The sequence below is a fragment of the Rhinopithecus roxellana genome, chromosome 2, assembly GCF_007565055.1.
Source record: "Rhinopithecus roxellana isolate Shanxi Qingling chromosome 2, ASM756505v1, whole genome shotgun sequence".
Taxonomy (NCBI): Eukaryota; Metazoa; Chordata; class Mammalia; order Primates; family Cercopithecidae; genus Rhinopithecus; species Rhinopithecus roxellana.
This window is the reverse complement of record NC_044550.1, coordinates 44,898,702-44,920,226: the sequence shown is the minus strand read 5'-3', so window position 1 is coordinate 44,920,226 and position 21,525 is coordinate 44,898,702. Positions and strand designations below refer to the sequence as shown.

At 45.5% G+C, this 21,525-nt stretch overlaps 1 protein-coding gene across 2 annotated transcripts in view; it reads left to right on the top strand.

The window, feature by feature from the left end:
* SEL1L3 (SEL1L family member 3) overlaps nucleotides 1–21,525 on the top strand; it is a 118,668-nt gene that overhangs the window by 64,693 nt on the left and 32,450 nt on the right. For both annotated transcript variants that reach the window (XM_010367999.2, XM_030915853.1), the window contains exons 12-16: nucleotides 9,190–9,309; nucleotides 11,640–11,780; nucleotides 15,717–15,779; nucleotides 17,590–17,766; nucleotides 20,875–21,002. In XM_010367999.2, the coding sequence (XP_010366301.2) occupies nucleotides 9,190–9,309; nucleotides 11,640–11,780; nucleotides 15,717–15,779; nucleotides 17,590–17,766; nucleotides 20,875–21,002 (629 nt within the window). The remainder of the gene's footprint in view (nucleotides 1–9,189; nucleotides 9,310–11,639; nucleotides 11,781–15,716; nucleotides 15,780–17,589; nucleotides 17,767–20,874; nucleotides 21,003–21,525) is intronic.

Sequence of the window (21,525 nt, the reverse complement as noted above, 5' to 3'; positions counted from 1 at the left end):
ACCTCAAAATGGAACCATACTCGGAAATCAGATCTCTAAAGAGTTGATTAAGTTAAAATGAGGCTGTTAGGGTGGACCTCTAATCCAGTATGACTGATGTCCCTATAAAAAGAGATTAGAGGCCAGGTATGGTGGGCCACCCCTGTAATCCCAGCACTTTGGGAGGACGAGGCTGGCAGATCACTTGAGGCCAGGAGTTTAAGACCAGTCTGGGCAACATAGTGAAACCCCATCTCTACTAAAAATACAAAAACTAGTCAGGCATGGTGGTGTGCATCTGTCATCCCAGCTACTCAGGAGGCTGAGGCACGAGAGTCGCTTAAACCCAGGAGGCGGAGGCTGTAGTGAGCCGACATCATGCCACTGCACTCCAGCCTGGGCAAGACTCTGTCTCAAACAACAACAAGGTGAGATGAGGACATAGGCAACACAGAGGGATGACCACGTGAGGATGCAGAAAATGATGGCCATCTGCAAGCCAAGGAAGGGGGTCTCAGAAGAAACCAAGCCTTCCAACACCTTCATCAGGAACTTCCAGCCTCTAGGACTATGAGAAAATTTCTAAGTCACCCAGGCTGTAGATCTTTGTTATGACAGCCCTAGCAGATGGAGAGCTCTCCTCCCCGGTCTTTCTTTCTTTCTTTTTTTTTTTTTTTTTTTGAGACAAAGTCTCACTCTATCACCCAGGCTGGAGTGCAGTGGCATGATCTCGGCTCACTGCAACCTCCGCCTCCTGGATTCAAGGGATCCTCCTGCCTCAGGCTCCGGAGTAGCTGGGACTATAGGCCTGTGTCACCATGCCCAACTAATTTTTGTATTTTTAGCAAAGATGGGGTTTCACCATGTTGGCCAGCTGGTCTTGATTTCCTGACCTCAGGTGATCCACCCACCTTGGCCTCCCAAAGTGCTGGGATTACAGGTGTGAGCCACCTCCCCCCAGCCGTCCTGGTCTTTCTGTCACCAGCCTTCCCATCCTCTCCCTCAGGCCAAGTGCACCACCGCCGCACACTGGAATCACCTGGGGGCTTACAGAACATCTCTGCACGGAATCCACCATGGAAAGTCTCATGAAAGTGACGTGCGGCGTGGCCTAGGCACATGCATATGATATGTGGATACATGTATGTGTATATTTTAAAATAAGCCTACTGGTCAGCAGGCTTTAACTCTGCAGTGTCAGAGGTGAACTTCTGAGCTGCCCATTCTAGAGATGTTGATTTTATAAAATGGCAACAACAACAACAACAAAATACAATCCTCAGGGGATTGTACCCTGCAGTCAGGGTTGAGAAGTACTCACCCAGAAGAGTAAGTCTAACTCATCGGGTGCCATATGAGGCGTTCTTTGATCTGGTTCCTTGCTACCTCCCCAACCAAACTCGCAACACCAAACTTTTGGCCAGGCCTGGCTGTTCCCACCTCCTGACCTTGCCTGTCTGCTCACTGGTTTGCTTGCTCCATGCCCCTCCCCCTTTCCCTCTGACTCTTCCCACTTCAATTCTTGCTGAGATGTCACCCCCTCTGGAATCCTTCCTGGGACTCTCCTTGCTGTGCCACCGTCACACCTAGGCACATCTCTCCCATTGCTCCCACGCTGGGTGTTGTGTGCAGGGGGACAGAGCTGGCTCCCAAGTAGGCTGTGAGCTGCCTGAGGCAGGGACGTCATCTGTTCACCTCTGTGTCCCAGGGCCCAGCACTGTGCCTGACACATAGTTGGTGCTCAGTGTTTACTGATGGAAAGATGGCTAGAAGTGGGTGCAGAGGTCACCCAGTGATGAGCAGAAAGTCACTGCAGTGTCTTCATGCTGGTGCTTTTCGAGGGGACCCTGTTTCGTTGTTGACAGCAGGTAGTCAGAGCCCTTGCCACGAGCCCCTGCCTCTCCTGCATGCGGCACCACCATCGTATGTGACACCCATATTTGGGGAATCTTGGCTGTTTGCTTCCCTGACTCTCCACCCTTACAGCTGATATTTCTCCTTGTGACTTACGAATCCCTAAAGTGTTAAATTTCTACAAAGAAAACACACGCACTATTGGGAGCCGAACATTATAGCTGATTTTAAACAGGCTAGGAGGCAGATTCCTCGTGGTGGTCCTGCCAGGCCCTGAGGTGGGGGGTTGAAGTGCAGGCTCTGCAACTGCCTGTTCCTCCAGCTGAGCCTGCTCCTGAGTTCCCAGGGGTGCTGGCGGAACTGTTCTATTCCACAACTTCAGGGAAGGCAGAGGCTTCTGGAAAACGTGGGGCTGCTGAGAGGCTTTGCTCCCCAGCTGCAAAAACTAGAGGGATTTTTTTTTTGGTCTTTCTTTCTTCCTTCTTTTCTCTCTCTCCCTCTCTCGTCCTCACCTGCCCTCCTTCTCTTTCTCTCTTTCCCACCTCCTTTCTTTCTTCTATTCCTTTCTCTTTCTCCTCCCTCTCCTCTTTCTCTCTCCACTACTTGTCTATTCCCCTGTCTTTCCCTCTCTTCCTCTCTCTTTCCTCTTCCTACCCCCTCTTCTCTCTCCCTCTTTCTTCTTTCTCTCATTGCCTTCTTCTCCTCCTCCTCCTCCTTCTTCTCCTCCTCCTCCTCCTTCTTCTCCTTCTTCTCCTCCTCCTCCTCCTCCTTCTTCTCCTTCTCCTCCTTCTCCTTCTTCTCCTCCTTCTTCTCCTCCTTCTTCTCCTCCTCCTCCTTCTCCTCCTCCTCCTCCTTCTCCTCCTCCTCCTCCTTCTTCTCCTTCTCCTTCTTCTCCTCCTCCTCCTCCTCCTTCTCTCCTTCTTCTCCTCCTCCTCCTCCCTCCTTCTCCTCCTCTCCCCTTCTCCTCCTTCTCTCTCTCCCTTCTCCTCCTCCTCCTCCTCCTCCTCCTCTTCTTCTTCTTCTTCTTCTCTGCTTCTGCTTCTGCTTTTTCTTCTCGTTCTCCTCCTCCTCCTCCTCCTCCTTCTTCTGCTTCTGCTTATGCTTCTTCTGCTTCTTCTGCTTCTTCTTCTGCTTCTCCTTCTCCTCCTCCTCCTCCTCCTTCTTCTTTCTTCTTCTTCTTTTTTGTCTTTATGCTCTGTTGGACTTGAAAGGAAATATTGTCCAACAAACACAGACCTTACTGTATTTTTTTTTTTTTTTTGAGATAGAGTCCTCTGTAGTGCAGTGGTGTGATCCTGGCTCCCTGCAACCTCCACCTCCCGGCCTCATGCCTCAGCCTCCCAAATAGCTGGAACTACAGATGAGCACCACCACGCCTGGCTAATTTTGGGCATTTTTAGTAGAGATGGGCCACATTGGCCAGGCTAGCCTCGAACTCCTGACCTCAAGTGATCTGCCCGCCTCGGCCTCCCAAAGTGCTGGGATTATAGGTGTGAGCACCTGGCCACACTTACTGTAGTGATTAAGGTTTTCTTTGTTTTATTTTTTAAAATTTTACACACACACACACACACACACACACACACACACACACACACACACAATATTTTTTCTTTAATTTGAGACAGGGTTTTGCTATGTTGCCCAGGCTGGTCTCAAACTCCTGGGCTCAAGTGATATGCCTGCCTCAGCCTCCCAAACTGCTAGGATTACAGGCGTGAGCCATTGCACCCTGGCCTTCACCTTTCCTGAAGCTGACGACACACAGACAGGATATGTTGTGAACATGGCCCTCCATGGCCTGCAGGCTGACTGGAATGAAAGGCGTGTCAGCGTCCCCAGGACAGTGTGGAGCCTTCTCTGGGGCTTGCCCAGATGGTGTGAGGATTGCCTTGTCTCCAGACACTGGGCCTCCTGTGACTTGGTCAGCAGTATTAAGATAAGAACTTCTGAGCTGCTCATTCTAGAGATGTGGATTTTATAAAACGGCAACAACCATTACAATGAAAACCCAGAAGCCACGGAGGATCCCAGAACTGGTCAGGTTGGGACGCTTGGTTCCTGCCAGTGTCCACCAGCTCTGTCTCTACCCCACACACTGCCTAGTTTTTTTTTTTTTTTTTCCAGTCCACAGCTGCTTCTCGGCTTTTCCTGCCCACAAAACTGTTTGAATGAATGGACAACTGAACACCATCCTTTTAAAGGTCGTTCCTGCCTCAGAAGTCTTTGTATTAATAGGTGGTCTGCTTTCACAGAAGGCCTCAGGAACGTGACCACGATGTGATGCTGGTTGCTATTGTAGTGACCCCAGAACTATGGAGAAGGTACCCCCCGCCTCAGGGGCAGGCAGCGTGTGGTGGCTCCATGGCCAGATTTGCCTAGGTTCAAGTCCTGAGTCTGCTGCTCACTGGGTGTGAACTCTTGGATCATTCTGCTCACCTCTGTGTCTGTTTCTCACCCGTCACATGGGCAGCATGGTGGTCTGCACCTGCCATGTTGTTACAGAACAAATAAGTCACTCCAGTACAGCCAAGCATACAGGATGAGCTCCCTAAATTGTTTCTGGCCCCAACACTCCCTCCCCCAGTTCTAGTCCTTCTGTTTTCTAAAGCATAAAATTCTCTTAGATCTTTTTCCCGACAGCCTAAGGCTTTGAGTTGTACTAAACTGCAAGTACCAACAGGGTTAACGTTCTAAACAACAATTAGCCATTTACATTTTAGTATGAGTTAAGGTCCTAAAAAATGATGAGTTGTCATTTACTTAGAGTGTGCCATGACCCAGGCACTCTGCTAAGCTCTTTCACAATCTCCTTTTAAAAGAAATATTTTATTTTACGTTCCGGGGTATATGTGCAAGACGTACAGGTTGTTACATAGGTAAACGTGTGCCATGGTGGTTTGCTGCACCTATCAACCCATCATCTAGGTATTAAGCCCAGCATACTTTCACTATTTTTGCTGATCCTCTCCCTCCCCTGACCCCCGAAGAGGTCCCAGTGTGTTTTGTTCCCCTCCCTGTGTCCATGTGTTCTCATTGTTCAGCTCCCACTTGTAAGTGAGAACATGCAGTGTTTCGTTTTCTGTTCCTGTGTTAGTTTGGTGAGGATTATGGCTTCTAGCTCCATCCATGTCCCTTCAAAGGACATGATCTCATTCCTTTTTTTGGCTACACAGTATTTCATAGTGTGTATGTACCACATTTTCTTTATCCAGTCTGCCATTGATGGGCATTTGCACTGATTCCATGTCTTTGCTATCCCTACAGTGAACATATGCACATATGTATCCTCGTAGTAGAATGATTTATATTCCTTGGGTTATATACCCAGTAATGGGATTGCTGGGTCAAATGTTATTTCTGGTTCTAGGTCTTTGAGGAATCGTCACATTGTCTTCCACAATGGTTGAACTAATTTACATTCCCACCAACAGTGTAAAAGTATTCCTCTCTTTCCACAGCCTCACCAGCGTCTGTTGTTTCTTGACTTGTTGATAATCATTCTGACTGGCGTGATCTGAATTCTAACTCACCACTATTTACCCAGCATGAGATGGTATCTCATTGCGGTTTTGATTTGCATTTCTCTAATGACCACGGATGTTGAGCTCTTTTTTTCCTACATTTGTTGGCTGCATAAATGCCTTCTTTTGAGAAGTGTCTGTTCATGTTCTTTGCCCACTTTTAAATGAAATAGTTTGTTTTTTTTTTTTCTTGTAAATTTGTTTAAGTTCCTTGTAGACTCTGGATATTAGACTTTTGTCAGATGGGTAAGTTGCAAAAATGTTTTCCCATTCTGTAGGATGGTTGTTTGCTCTGATGATAGTTTCTTTTGCTGTGCAGAAGCTGTTTAGTTTAATTCATCCCATTTTTTAATGTTTGCTTTTGTTGCAATTGCTTTTGACATTTTCATATGAAATCTTTGTCTATGCTTATGTCCTGAGTGGTATTGCCTAGATTTTCTTCTAGAGTTTTTGTAGTTTTGGGTTTTACATTTAAGTATTTAGTCCATCTTGAGTTAATTTTTGTATAAGGAAGGGGTCCATTTTCAATTTTCTGCATATAGCTAGCCATTTCTCCTAGCACCATTTATTAAATAGGGAATCCTTTCTCCACTGCTTGCTTTTGTCAGACAAACAATCTCATTTAATCCTCATGCAACCTTATGAAGTCAGAAATTGCCCAAAGTCACACAGCAAATGAGTAGTGGAGCCTAGATTTGAACTTAGGTCATTCTAGCTCTTTGCACAGTGAAAAAGCGTGGCTCGTAGGTTGAGTGCCTTTGATGTAGCAGATGCCATGCTAAACTCCATTTTATGGATGCAGAAACTGAGTCTCAGATAAAGTAGCCAGCCCAAGGCCTAAGGTAGGTGGTGATGAGTTAAAATTTAGATCCCCTCCCTCTGATAAGAAAAATTGTGCTCTTAATGGTCCCACCCTGCTGCAAAGCTCAGTGACTCCAGCAGGGAGGTGGGGCAGGGCTAGGTTAGGACACAGAAACAAAAGGCAAACGTTTGAGCCCAGGAGTTCAAGACCAGCCTGGGCAACATGGCAAAACCCCATCTCTACAAAAAACACAAAAAAATAGCTAGGCTTGGTGGAGCATGCCTGTGGTCTCAGCTACTCGGGAGGCTGAAGTGGGAGGATCACTTGAGCTCAGGGAGGTCAAGCCTGCAGCAAGCCATGATCGTGCCACTGCAATCCAGTCTGGATGACAGAGTGAGACCCTGTCTCAGAAAAAAGGACAAACGTGTTTCTTCTTCACAGTCACCATTTACGTCACCACCCAGATACATGAGTATTTCTCACGATGGTAAGGCTGGGTAAAGGGTGTGGGCCCCGCAACCAGCCGGCTTGGATTTGACTCCTCAATTTGAAGAACTGTCTGATGTTGGGCTTGTTACTTAACCTCTCTGGGCCTCCGTTTCCGCATATGTGAAATGAGGATATTAATGGTGACTGTCTTATCAGGTTGCAAAGATTTGATGAGTCAATCCAGGCAAAACAATTAGGACAGTGCCTGGCACATCATCCATGATGGTTCTTATGATATATTATCACTGCCAGAAACACCTAAAAATATCAATCACTACGGGGAAGGAACTGTGTCTTCATGAGTTATGTCTTTTATTCAAGGAGGAAACAAAACAAGGAGAAAAAGAAAAACAACCAAAACAAAACAAAATATTAAGAGCACCTTTCATATCAGACTGAGGGGATCCGAATTCTAACTTACCACTAACTACCTGTGGGCCTTGGGCCAGTTACTTTATCTGAGTCTCAGTTTCTGCATCCATAAGTGGAGTTTAGCATGGCACCTGCTACATCAAAGGCACCCAATTTTTTGGCCATTCTTTTTTACAGTGCAATAAGCTAGAAAGACCTAGGTCAAATCTAGGCTCCACTACTCATCTGCTAATCAGATGAACAGAAAGCCTCCAGCTGAGAACTCCTTATCAGGGCAGCTCAGGTTTCAGCACAATTCCAGGCTCACCGCCCAGGGCAGTGTCCCCTGGAGTTTAAGCTGAAACACCCGCTCATGGGGTGCCCTCCATGCACACTGGTCATAAACTTGGCCAAGCATAGACCAGATAGAGTGGTCTGTGCCCAGACTGGATTTCAGGGCCTTCTTACTAGAGGGCGACATCCTGTGGGAGCACCAGAGAGCTGTGTCTTTGGAGTCAAGCCATCCTGGCAAGGCCAGCTCTATAGTGTCACCTGGAGTTCATGGTCTCACCCTCTGAGTCTGTTTCTTGGCCTGTAAACTGGGGGCAGTGATACCTGGATTGAAGCTTTATTATGAGGATTAAGTGGAAGGAAAAAAAAAAAAGAAGAAAGAAAACACATGTCTTAAACACTGAGTAGATAGTTGGTTTCAATAAAAGGTAGTGGCCGTCGTTATTCTAAGTGTTACTATTAACTTGGTGGCCTCCTCAGGTTAGCTATCCAGCAGGAATGGCTACTGGCTGGGTTTTGAGCCTAGCACGATCCCCAAGTCTCAGCCCCCAAGTCCCCCTGGAAGGGACCCCTGACTTCACGAGGCCAGTAGAGGAGGCAGCTGAGAGACTTTCTGAGGAACAGGGCTGCAGACTCGAGTTTATGAGTTTTTGACTCTCAGTACTTTTATTTTTTTTTGAGACTGAGTCTCGCTCTGTCCCCCAGGCTGGAGTGCAGTGGCGTGATCTTGGCTCACTGCAAACTCTGCCTCCGGGGTTCAAGTGATTCTCGTGCCTCAGCCTCTCAAGTAGCTGGGATTAGAGGTGTGTATCACCACGCCCATTAAATTTTATATTTTTAGTAGAGATGGTTTCACCACATTGGCCAGGCTGGTCTCGAACTCCTGACCTCAAGTGATCCTCCTGCCTCGGCCTCCCAAAGTGCTCAGTACTCTTCTTAATTAACTAACAAAGAAAATCAGGCCTGGCTTCTTCTTCTCTGGGGCTTCTTTTCCAAACTAGTGCAGACCCAATTTTTTCACCATCTGCCTGTGGCATGCTTTGGGCATGGGGAGCGCTCTCTAGTATCCCTCATGGCACCGTTAGAGCGACTTCATTATGTATAAAGAGAGACCATGGAACAACAGGACTGGATTTTTAATAAACAGTGAAAGTTTATACATCAAAATGAATTTTATCTTCTTCAAAGGAGTCAGATACCTGGGAGGCTGTGTGCAAATTCTAAACATTTTGTGAACTTTCCCTTTGGGTTCTTCTTTAAAGCCTCTAGCACATTCTTTCTCACATCCTCAGAGTTAGCATGCCCTCTTCTTTTCAGGGTAGATTTAATTTTTGGAAATAGCCAAAAGATATTTGAAGCAGAACCTGTGAAATAAAAAGAGGTTAGTCATGCAGGATAGTAATACGTTAGAATCAAAAATAAGGTTATACTTAGAAAATATTGATTTGCCTCTTTGATGCTGCATGTATATAATCTGGCTCTGAAATCGTTGGCACAAAGTGGGCTTCCAAACAAGCCTGAGCAATAGAAGTAGATGTGGAAATAATTTCGGCTTCCCAAGGCAAATACTTTGATAGGAACAAACAACCATTTAGATATAAAAGATGTAATACATTCCTTTAAAAAGAATTTGACCTTGTATCATTGTAGGCACACCTCATATTTCAATTATTCATATAGTTTTTCTTGAGCAATTGCTGGTTTAAGAATAATGTCGTGTCTTTTGCATGCTTATATCATTTGGATATTTCCTTCCTTCCTTCCTCCCTCCCTCCCTCCCTCCCTCCCTTCCTCCCTTCCTTCCTTCCTTCCTTCCTTCCTTCCTTCCTTCCTTCCTTCCTTCCTTCCTTCCTTCCTTCCTTCCTTCTTTCCTTCCTTCCTTCCCTTCTTCCTTCTCAGGCATATGTTGAAACAATTAGACTAAAAGATGATGAAATACTCAAGGTACAAACCAAAGAAGATGGAGACGTCTTTATGTGGTTGAAGCATGAAGCTACCCGAGGCAATGCAGCAGCTCAGGTAAAAATGCAGGCTACTGTCTTGGAGATTCTATCAGCCATGATAGACTGAGTTATACCGTGGTAATGAAACATCTCAAACCTCAGTGGCTTAAAACAATGCCACTATTTCTCACTCACACTACATGTCCAATAGAGGTTGTCAGGGGCAGGCCATAGTTGTCACAATCCCTTAAGAGCCCAAGCTGACAGAGATTTCCAAAACCATTGCAGTCGAGCCATGGCCATAGCGCCCTACCTACTGGCTAACTGCTTCTGCCCAGAAGTGGGATATTTCACTGGCCAATGCGAATCGCGTGGCCCCTCTTGACTTCAAGTTCTGCCACTCACCCAGAAGGAGGGAAAGCCACGATATTTACGACCAGCCCTAAAGACTACCATCAGGTGCATTGATGCATCCATCAGATAGAAAAACACGATGCACCCTGGGGTGCAGGGGAAATTAGGTGTCCAGAAGACCATGAACTCAGCTAGAAGAGCAATAGAAGGTCATTTATGGCTTGTTGGACCACAAGGATCAACCTTGTCTCTTGAGCATCTCTTCTCTTTGGATGGACTTTTAGGAGGTACGAGAAAGGGCAGACAGCTGGGGACAGCTCTCTGCTTCCCTGCTTTGATTTCACTATGAAGAGGAGCTCTTTGTGGGAGCCTATGAACGCTGATTGCACTGGGAGGAAGCCTCCTTCCCACAGGAAGGATTTAACTTGGGCTTAATGCTCCCTATGAGTGCAGCAGCGTCGGGAAGAGCCTCTGGGGCTGCTAAGGAGGCTGAAGCCCAGAGATGGGAAAGGGACAGAAAAAAGAAAGGAGTCACAAGCATTGACAGAGCAGACAGTACAGGTGCTTTTTTTTTTTTTTTAGAGTCAGGGTCTCACTCTGTTGGGCAGGCTGGAGTGCAGTGGCATGATCATAGCTCACTGCAGCCTCAAAGTCCTGGGCTCAAGCGATCCTCTAGCCTCAGCCTCCCGAGTAGCTGGGACTGTAGGCATATGCCACCATGCCGTGCCCTGATAAGTTTTAAATATTTTGTAGAGATGGGGTCTTGCTATGTTGCCCAGACTGGTCTTGAACTCCCGGCCTCAAACAATTCTCCTGCTTAGGCCTCTCAAAGTGCAGGAATTAAGGCCCACCACACCTGGCCCAAGAGGCTGTTTTGTAACAGGTCTCCCATCTCTCTATAGGGGTCCTCACCACACTTCAGGAAATACTTTGCTGGAAGTTGTAAGTATTGGGAAGGAAAAGGGAAGAGAATGAGATGAGAGGAGAAGCAGAAAGAAGGAAAGACAATAAGGGACCCATGTGGAACTGGAATGTTAACACACATGGCTCTGGCCACGTTCCTGGGCATCTGTCCCTAGCCTGCAGTCTCTCTAGTACAGGAAGGATATACAAATACAGGAATATATACAAAATAGTATGGCCTGGCGTGGTGGCTCACGCCTGTAATCCCAGCACTTTGGGGGACCAAGGCGGGTGGATCACCTGAGATCAGGAGTTCAAGGCAAGCCCGGCCAACATGGAGAAACCCCGTCTCTACTAAAAATACAAAAATTAGCCAGGCGTGGTGGCTGTGCCTGTAATCCCAGCTACTCGGGAGGCTGAGGCAGGAAAATTGCTTGAACCTGGGAGGCAGAGATTGCAGTGAGCCAAGATCCTGCCACTGCACTCCAGCCTGGGAATGACTCTGCCAGAGCCATTTCCTGGGTGTGCCAGAGCTTGCATTAACTTTTCTAACAATAGGCACTTCTTCCTTCCTTTGTTCACTAAGTCTTTGTTGAGCAGCTTCTATGACCTGTTGAGCTCTGCTGGGTAAGGGGGCCAACGGACAGGAGCAAAGATAAGTAACATCTTGAGGTTCCTCCCTCCCAAGAGCTTCCAGCCTCCAGTCTGATGGTGGACCCAGCCATGTAGACAAATGATAAAAGATCAATGCTATAGAAGGATGCCCTAATGATACAGATGTGCAGAGACCTCCATGCCAATCACATGCCAAAAGAAAGGGCAATACCTCCCAAAAGAGTGCCATTTGAGGAGTTCTGATTATTTGACAAAGTTCCAGCTAGCTCTGGTCCTGGGTACAGTAAATACACACACACACACACACACACAGACACACACGAACCATTCATTTATTGCTTGCATTAAGGGCTTGTATTTACATAAGTCCACGTTCATGGCTCTGGCCTCCAGTTGGAAGACAAAGTATATCTAGCTAATCCTTGGTTCTCAATTGAAAACATTGTAAAATAGGTTTGCCCTCCCACCTTTCAAAGTCTTGTGTTAAGCATTACACGGGAAAAGTCATTGTTCTAAATTGCTATTGTCTTTAAGCAACGATTGGCCCAGATGCTGTTCTGGGGGCAGCAAGGTGTGGCCAAGAATCCCGAAGCAGCAATTGAGTGGTATGCCAAGGGCGCCCTGGAGACGGAGGATCCTGCATTAATCTATGACTATGCCATTGTGCTATTCAAGGTAAGAATCACTTCATTTGTGCTGAAATTGTGCAATTCTTATCAGACTCCTGAGCAGTTTCCTGTGGGCGGGCCAGCAAACAGGGAGTCGATAATTGGAGAAACTTAGTATATGCTTCTGTCACTCTTGATGGAAAGGGATGTTGGCTAAAAAGGCAGAGTCAGAAGCAATTCCCTGTTCTCATTTTTAATCATTAGTCTTATGTTTGGCACCTGGATTCTCTGTGCTTTTGCAAGAACCGTGGCATTCTGGAGGAGATACCCGTATTTTATCGATTGGCACTCAGCTGCCAGCCCCCACAGGCACTGCAAGTTTGCCACCAGGCAGAGTTCTCTTTTAATTACAGCTTAAACATAGTGTGTAATTGGGCTGGATCCCAACAATCCTGCTGATGAAAATAAAGATCTTGGTTTTAAGCCAACAGGAGAGGGGTGGGAAGAGCCTAGCACAAAAGCATTAAAGTCCCACCTCTGTAACCGTCAGGTATGTCCTTGGAGTCACCTCATCTCATGGGACAGTGGCAATGACCACAGATTGAATTAGATAATAGGAGCAATGGACTTTGGGGACCGTAAAATGCCGAGTTCTTTATACAAAATAGTATGGCCTGGCGTGGTGGCTCACGCCTGTAATCCCAGCACTTTGGGAGGCCAAGGCAGGTAGATCTCCTGAGGTCAGGAGTTCAAGACAAGCTTGGCCAACATGGTGAAACCCCATCTCTACTAAAAGTACAAAAATTAGCCTGGTGTGGTGGCTGTGCCTGTAATCCCAGCAACTCGGGAGGTTGAGGCAGGAAAATTGCTTGAACCTGGGAGGCACAGGTTGCACTGAGCCAAGATCATGCCACTGCACTCCAGCCTGGGCAAGAGAGCCAGACTCCATCTCAGGAAAAAAAAAATTAGTAATAGTTCACAATGACTGAGTGGTTGTTACCTGCTTTGCATGGACTAATGCATTAAATCCTTACAACCGACTTACGAGGTTGATACCTTGGTGTATTATGATCGCTCTTCATTTATATGGAGACAAAGGCACAAAAAGGTTTTGTAACTTGCCCAAGGTCACCCAACTGGTACATTTCTGACCTGGAACTGGGATCTAGGAAGTCTGGCTTCACAGTCTGTGTTCATCCTCCCCAAACACAGAGACATCAATTCATCAATCTTAGAACTAAGTAAAAAGCTTTGGCTTTGGTAAGGAAATTCTTAGACTTATGTCCATACCCAAAGAAAGCAGCTGCCCCCAAAAAGCAAGGATCTTCAAACAAGGCCAGGCCCATCTCCAGAACACAGCTGTGGCCACTCCGAAATTAATAACCATGGCTGTGGTTACATTTCTAACCCTCCCTACCCTATCAAAACCTGAAAACCTATTGGTTGTTGTGTTTTCCAAATTGAGGTCTCAGACCTTCTCCTTCCAGTTGTCAAATCAACATGGAAATGCTTTGAATCTGAGCCATATGTGAATGCATTCATGTATTTGTTCAATAAGCAACCATTCCATTCAGGGCTGACCCAATGCCAGGCTCTGGGCTACATGGAGGGACATATGGATGCATGAGTCACGTCCCTGACCTCAGGGAGCTCATACACAGAGAGGAAGGCAGAAGACCGACATCAGTAAGCACAGAGGAGCAGCACCTGTCTACTAGAGTGGAGTCCAAAGATAAAGGCACAAATCAGACGTTATCTCTGCCCACCAAGATCTCACAGTCTACAGGGAGAGGCAAATCCAGAAATAAATGATGCTGGGAGTGACATAATGCCTTCTCTGGGTTTGCTTTCTCACACCTTCAGGCTTTTTTGCAGAGAGGTGGGGTCCTGCATTCTTGCTAAGTTTTCTCTGGGTGGGAGGAAGGAAGCCCTTTATTAGCAGCTCAGGGAAGATTTCCGCCTCTGGCTAGAAGATCTGCTCAAGTGTATTCTGTGTGAAAGAACCCCACGCTGAAAATGGGCTCTCCATATGCAAAGACAGTAAGTGCATTTGGCTGTGTGGGGGCATCGGGCTTGTATGCAAAGATGGTACCAAGATGGTGGCTGTGGTTCATTCCAGGTAGTTCAGTCCATCTTATCTGGCATCCACATAAGGATAAAGCTTTGACTTTGACAGCAGCAACTGTCCTCCATCCATTCACTCAGTGGATAGTTACTGAGTACTTACGATATACCAGGCTTCACATTTCTCTCATTTAACAACTTCCAATACTACTCAGATTTGTGTAGAGTACATCATCTTTGTGCAAGAAACGTCATCCCAGTTTTGACTCGATAGAGGGTATAGTGTAAACATCCCTGTCCTAGAGTGTATGGATTGTCATTGCAGCTCTAACTGTGAGGCTTTGGCTAAGTCAACCACTCTGGGCCCCTGTTTTATTTCTTCAAAACAAAAAAGAGTTGGAGAAGATAAACTTATTATACTTCAACCAGGAGCTAACGTTCTGTGATTCTGGTCTTTCTGATGCTTTTCCAGAAGTCCAGAAAGCTCGTCTCCTCCCCCTCCAGTTACTCCAAGTGTTCTTCTATGTCCTTTTACCTCTCCTCTTCTTCCCTAATTAAATGAAGCAGTGGTACCATTCTGAAAAATATTTTCATCTTCCACTTTGCTTCAGTTCATTGGTTTTATTAAATAAGCAAGTTAAAGTCGAGTAGAAACTTGGCATATGTAATTTAACCTTTAGTTGGATTCACAGTTTTATTTGGGGTCCTGAAAGACAGACAGTCAAGTATATCTTGCATGGTTCCCGGATCCTACAAGGAGGTTATGAACTGAAATAGGCAGAAGAAAATAGAGAGTGGCGGTTACAAGCTTGGATTCTGGAGTCCACCCATCTGGATTCAAATTCTGCCCCCATTTCCCATTGTGTGACTAAGGGCACATTTCTCAGATGAGAATATAACAGCAGCACCTCAGGTGGGGTTGATGAAGCACTTAGACAGTGCTTGGCCAACGTTAATTAACACAGGAATGGTAACTAGTGCTGTTTCCATTTACTGTAGAGCTAAGCATCTAGATAGCGTTTGTAGGTGTGTTTGTTGCAAAACCCTCTCACATTCAAATCACAGGTGATCCTGTCAACTGTTGTCTGAGTCCAGGAGGACCCCATGTGGCACATGGGGATTGGGGGTATCAGTAATTCTAAGTGAGTTTGGAAGCAGCAGTGGTTTACAGCCACCTCCTCCCCCTTGCCTGGCTATCTTTGCTTTCAGATCTATGCCAAGAGATACTCAAGGACCTCCTTCCAATCTACCCTTGAGCCCACCATCTCCCCAGTGGTCCTCCAGACATCTCACTGTGTTCCACAGAGTTTCTGTCTTGTGACAAGAACCCCAAAGCCTGTGTCTCTTTGTTGTGGACAAACCACCTTCTCTGGAAAATCTTGATTTTGCTAGAAGAACCTTGTTAGTTTCTGTTAGTTACATCTGAGGCAACCGATTCTGCTGCATTCTATCTTCTGTGGAGCCGGTTCTTGAGCTGATGCTGAAGCAACAATGTTCCACCCTGGAGACCCCAGCCAGCACTGATGAAGGCTGCAAGCAACAGCCTGGTAACTCCTGACTGTCCAACACAGATAAAGTGCTTTATCTGGCTGGCAAATTAGGTAGTCCCCAGAGGAAAGCATCCAGGATGACCAAACCCATTTAACCTGATTCATAGCTTCCCCCAACAGTACCTGTGGATTGACAGGGTTGCCGTTGACACAGGGATTACTGCTAAGCTGCAAAGTTGAGGTTTGTTGCCTGTGCCCCACAAATATAAGTGAAATAATAATGATGATGATGACAAAACAGCACTGCCTATAGAAATCCCTAAGCTTGGGTTGAAATGAAGAAAGTTAGGGTTTTATTTTTAAGTATTTTATATCCAACACTAATGTGTCTGTATGTGTGCAGTCTGGTTTTATTTTCTTTGTAATCGTCACTGTTTATCAATGTTTAGGGTCAAGGAGTAAAAAAGAACAGACGGCTTGCCTTAGAGCTGATGAAGAAAGCAGCTTCCAAGGTAACACATGCATATTATCAAAGGGAAACAGTTCCACCACACACACCCACACACTCTCGCACATCTAAAAAAAGGAAATGGCCAGCCTCTTCCTACAAAGCCCTAAGGTGGAAATGGGGTGGTGAGCGGTTGGTCGGTCGCAGGCACGGCACCCCCACTGCAGTGATTAGTCACTTTTTAGTTACAATACATACAGAAACTTGCCGCAATAGGGGCAGCAAAATTCAAAAGCTGAATTCACCTTCCAGTCAATAGCATTTGGGCTGATTTTGTTTGAAGGCTAAAATTATAATCAGGAGCTGCCCTGATAACAAGCAGCAGGACCCCTGGAAATTGAATGGGTGTAAATGCCATTGAATTCAGGAAACCAGAAGCCTAACTCCTCTGAAGGTTAACTCTGTGGTGTCTGTTTCGCATTTGTTTCCTGTGCATTGATAACAGGGCTGTTTATTAAGTTTATTGCTAGGTCTGGGCATTATTTTGCTTTTGTCACTATTTACACTTAAGTGGTATCATCAAGTCGGCTAGTTTCTATACAGCTGTATAGAATGGAGGTTACAATGTTGCTTTCGAGGGGCCCCCACCCACACATGCACACACATGCACCCACACACGCATGCCCAATGCATGCCTAGTCACATGTGCACACTCATATGTGCATGCATACTGATGTCCAAATAAATAGATTTGCAGAAACTACTATAAATCTACACCTTGACAAGGTACCTTATAGCCCTTTCGGCATCTGGATGTGCCTCCAAGGCTACCAATATTTGCCTTAACGATGAAGACTCCTAAAATGACCATGCTGATTTTTCTTCTTCATTCTCGTCTCCTGAGGAGTTCAAAGTTGCATACAGCAGGAAGTTGGAACATGGAATGAGAGACCTAAAAGATTGTTCCTCCATCTGTGTGTTGTCAGGAGGACACATGACCCAGGAAGAGGGAACCCCCTGATATGTACCCCACTCTTGACCCCAACAGAAACTCTAGGGCAGGAGCAGAAAAATAACTTAACGGTAGTCATGGAAGTCATTGGTTGCAGAGGACCATAAAATGGGGCCGTGAGGTGGTTTCTTGGAAGGTGTGAAATTTGCATCTCTGTACCATCCTAGTGCTGAATTGATGTCTAGTGTGCTTTATTCTGAATGAATTTTAACAGAGCTTAGGTAAGTAATGAGGAAATACACTTTTATTGGTCTGGAATAGTCATGGCCTTAAAAGTGTTATATGATTCTCATTCTTCACTGCCATCCCCTTCTGCTTCTGTCCCTCCCAGACCCTGAATCCCCTGTCAGAACTGGGGGGTACCATGCAAAGACAGAACACCTGTGCTGTGCAAGTAGGATGTTGCGTCTGCTTCCCACAGAGTGCGTGTTGGTGTTCAGGGCAGAGGAATCAACAGATGGGCAGGCCGATCACCTAGAAACCATCCCAGTCAGGGCAGGTTTCAGTTGAGTGTTCATGAATTTCAAGGGCACTATTGACGCAGCAGGGCAATCAGAGGCCTTTTATAGACAAGCGTGTTGCATAAGAGCCCACAGGAGCAGAACAATGATTTGGGGGCTGACATTGCTGCAGAGATGGAAGGCAGAATCCCAGCAGCAGTCGGGTGAAACCCACCCGGGAAGACTCTGAGGCAGGCTTGTGTTTTCTAGCACTTAGTTTTTCTTTAATGCCATCTGTTCCAAAATAAGAGAAAGGGAAGGTTTTGTTCAGACTTACGCAGAATGCTTCCACAATAATTGCTTCCAGAGCTCTTTAGATTTCATTTTTCTAAAGTTAATTTCTTTATTGTCCCAAAATTTAGGGATTGCATCAGGCAGTCAATGGCCTGGGATGGTATTACCACAAATTCAAGAAAAATTACGCCAAAGCAGCAAAGTACTGGTTAAAAGCAGAAGAAATGGGGAACCCAGATGCATCATACAATCTTGGAGTCCTGCATTTGGATGGCATCTTCCCTGGAGTTCCTGGAAGAAATCAAGTGAGTAAGACTTGAGACCCACTCTGCAACTGGTCAGTCACTTGATGATGCAGCATTTGTTGAAGGTACACTGTGTGCCCCAGACACAACCCCAGACACAGTCCCTGTCCTCGAGGAGCTCAGGGGGTCTCGTAGGAAGACAAGATAGTGAAGAGGAAAGGATGGCATCTGGCCAAGCGCCAAGTGTGTGGCAAATGGCATGACCCAAAGCTCTGGAGCCGGGAAACAGTGAAGGCCAAAGCATCCAGGAAGGCTTCATGGAGGAGGGAGGCTTGAGCTAGAGGAAGGAGTGGGAGATGACACAGGACAGGAATAAGCATGAGATGGAGCAGAGACTGATCTTGCTAGAAGCAAGGAGAGCTAAGTCCAGATACGACTGCCTGGTGTGAAACCAGTTTTAATAATAATGAAAATACAATGGCAATCTTTAGTGTTGATTAAGCATTTCCTATGTGCCAAGCACCCTGCAAAACACCCTACCATGTCCCCTCTTATGTAATCCTAATTCTCCTCTGAAATAGCTATTAATACTCTGGTTATGTCCATTTTTCAGATAAGTGACTGAGGTTCTGCGATGTTAAGTAACGTAGGGTCACACGCTTAGTGGTGTGAAGACCTGGCCCTAGTGCACAGTGGAAGTCCACTCTATTAATAATAATGTTGATGTTGGTAATCATAACCTAAGCTACATTACTTTTTTTTTTTTTTTTCTGAGACAGAGTCTCGCTCTATCACCCAAGCTGGAGTGCAGTGGCACAGTCTCAGCTCACTACAGCCTCCACCTCCTGGGTTCAAACGATTCTCTTGCCTCAACCTCCGGAGTAGCTGGCATTACAGGCATGCACCACCATGCCTAGTTAATTTTTGTATTTTTAATAGAGATGAGGTTTTGCCATTTGTGCAGGCTGATCTTGAACTCCTGGCCCCAAGTGATCTGCCCACCTCGGCCACCCAAAGTGCGGGGATTACAGGCGTGAGCCACTGTGCCTGGCCCTGAGCTCAACTGCATTTAACAAAATGTGGTGAACACCTACCCAGTGCCAGGCACCCTTCTGAACACCGAGGACATAGTAGCAGGCAAATCAGTCCCTGCTCTTATGAAGCTTTCGTTCCACCAGATGGAAAAGACAATAAACAAATAACTATATAATAGGAGAGGAGGTGAAGATCAGTGCTATGCAGAGAACTAAAACAAGTTCAGGAGGGCTGAGAACAGTGATTCACACCTGTAATCCCATCACTTTGGGAGACTGAGGCAGGCAGATCACTTGAGCTCAGGAGTTCAAGACCAGCCTGGCCAACATGGTAAAACTCCATCTCTAAAAACACAAACGCTCATCACTAAAAATACAAAAATTAGCCAGGTATGCTTGTAATCCCAGCCACTCAAGAGGCTGAGACAGGAGAATCACTGGAACCCTGGAGGCAGAGCTTGCAGTGAGCCAAGATTGAGCCACTGTACTCCAGCCTGGGCGACAGAGCAAGACTCTATCTCAAAAAACAAACAAACAAACAAACAAACAAACAAAAAATGTATTTTTAATTTATATATAGTTTATATGTGTATATAAATTTTTATTTATATATCTTTTATATATGTATGTAGTATGAGGAGGTGGAGATTGGGAAATGCTATTTTATAACAGAAACCAGGGAACCAGGGAAGCCCTCTTTCATAAGGTGATATTGTATAGACTCCTAAAGGAATCTTACAGATATCTGGGAGAACATTCTGGAAGGAAGGAACAGGCAGTGCAGAGGCCCCAAGAAGGTAGCAGGCTTGGTGTGCTAGAGGAGCAGCAGGGAGGCCAGGGGAGTGGAGTGGAAAGCATAAGAGATGGAGAGGGTGGGAGACAGGGCTAGGGAGGAAGCCAACCAGTGTGAGACTTAGTTTCTACTCTGAGCAAAATGGAAACCACTGGGCAGTGTTCAATGGGGCAGTGATGGGCTATATTTTAAAAGTTCCTCCTGGATCCTGCCTACTGGAGACATGGACAGGAGCAGGGGGTTCATGCATTGGATCCAAGTGAGAGAGGGCAGTGGGCGAGAGACCAGGGCAATGTCAGTGGAGGGGCTGAAATCGGGTTCTACATGTATTTGGAAGGTTGAGGCAACAGGATTTGCTGATGGATTGAATGTGAGGTGTGAGAGGTGGAGAAGAGTCAGGGATGACTCCAAGGTGTTTGTCATCTGTTGCGCTGGAAGAATGGAAGTGGTATTTATTGGGAGGAACAAGATTGTGGCAGCAGCAGATTTGGAGGTAGGAGGGGAAGAATTGGAAGACTATTCTTTTTGAAACACTGTGATAAACCTTGAGAATGTGTTATCTCATTTAATCCTTGCAACAACCCTTCATTGTAGGTGCTATCTGAAGGCACATTTTTCAGTGGAAGGAAATTAGGTTTGGAGAGATTAACCAACATGCCCAAGTCCACACAGCTAGTAAGGAGCAGAGCTGGGATTTGAACCAAGCCTGCCTAACTTCAACGCCCATGCTTTCAAAAAACAATAGCTAACTGCCCCAGAAAAATAAGAGTAATCAGTGGAAATATACCCATCTATGTGTTTGTCTTATTTTTACCCTCTACCTGTCTCTGATGACATAAGTGGCTGTATATTTTTATGCATAGCAAATGTGTGCTAACCCTCCCAAGACATCTGTGAGTGAAGTTTTCTTATTGTCACATTCTAATTCTCACCTTCCTACTGGAAATGCAGTTTTTGCACATGAGTTTGAAGAAAGGTTTTAAGCAGGGTTAGGAAAGCAAATGCCTGGATTTTCACCTGGCGTGACTTCTGATATAGTCTTCTATCTAGCCTGCAGGGGGTTATGTGAAGATCAAATGAGATGACAGTGGTATTCATAATTACATATTGTCTTATTTATTGGGTAAACTTAATCAACAGAATAGCTGAGGCAAGGTCGTACATCTCAGAGACTGGCTTCTGTGATTGGCTATCTTCCTGGAATTGTTGCTTGCCCTGGTTTTAAAGCTATCAGAAGTTATAAGCCTGTAATCATATCAGGCTTAAAGCATCTTACCACCTAGCCTCTGGTGAAACCAGCCCAGCTAGGATGACTCAACGTTTGTTCATCTCTCGTTACAGACTTTAGCTGGTGAATATTTCCATAAGGCTGCACAAGGTGGACACATGGAAGGAACCTTGTGGTGTTCTCTCTACTATATCACAGGCAACCTGAAGACATTCCCTAGAGATCCTGAGAAAGCTGTTGTGTAAGACTGTCAAACGTTGCATTTGAAGGGAAAGTCATATCCTATATTCACTGTGCCTGAGCATTTTTTAAATTGAGTTTTTTATTTTTACCAGTTATACATGCATGTAGTTTTAAAAGCCACATAATTTGACAAGACAAAATTAAAAATTTTAATTAAAATTTTAAAAATACTTTGACAAAGGCAAAACAAGAAATCCTTGCCTACCCCGCTTCATCCCACCCCCAGACTCTATTTTCTGCTCTCTAGAATGAATCACTTTCAATCTTTTTTGAAAGATTTATTTATTGATTTTATTTATTTATTATTTGTCTCTATTTCTAACTAACATGCTTATACCATTATTTCTTGGTATTTTCATCCTAGGCATTGTCTAATGATGTCCCACTGTGAACGATAAAGATGTAGTTTCCTTTGACTCTGCCACCTCCCACTACGCAGTTCATTCACTTCCTGCCATCTTTCATCTTCCCAAAAAGTATATCATTTTGGTTACATTAGTATCAGGGCTTACATTATTATG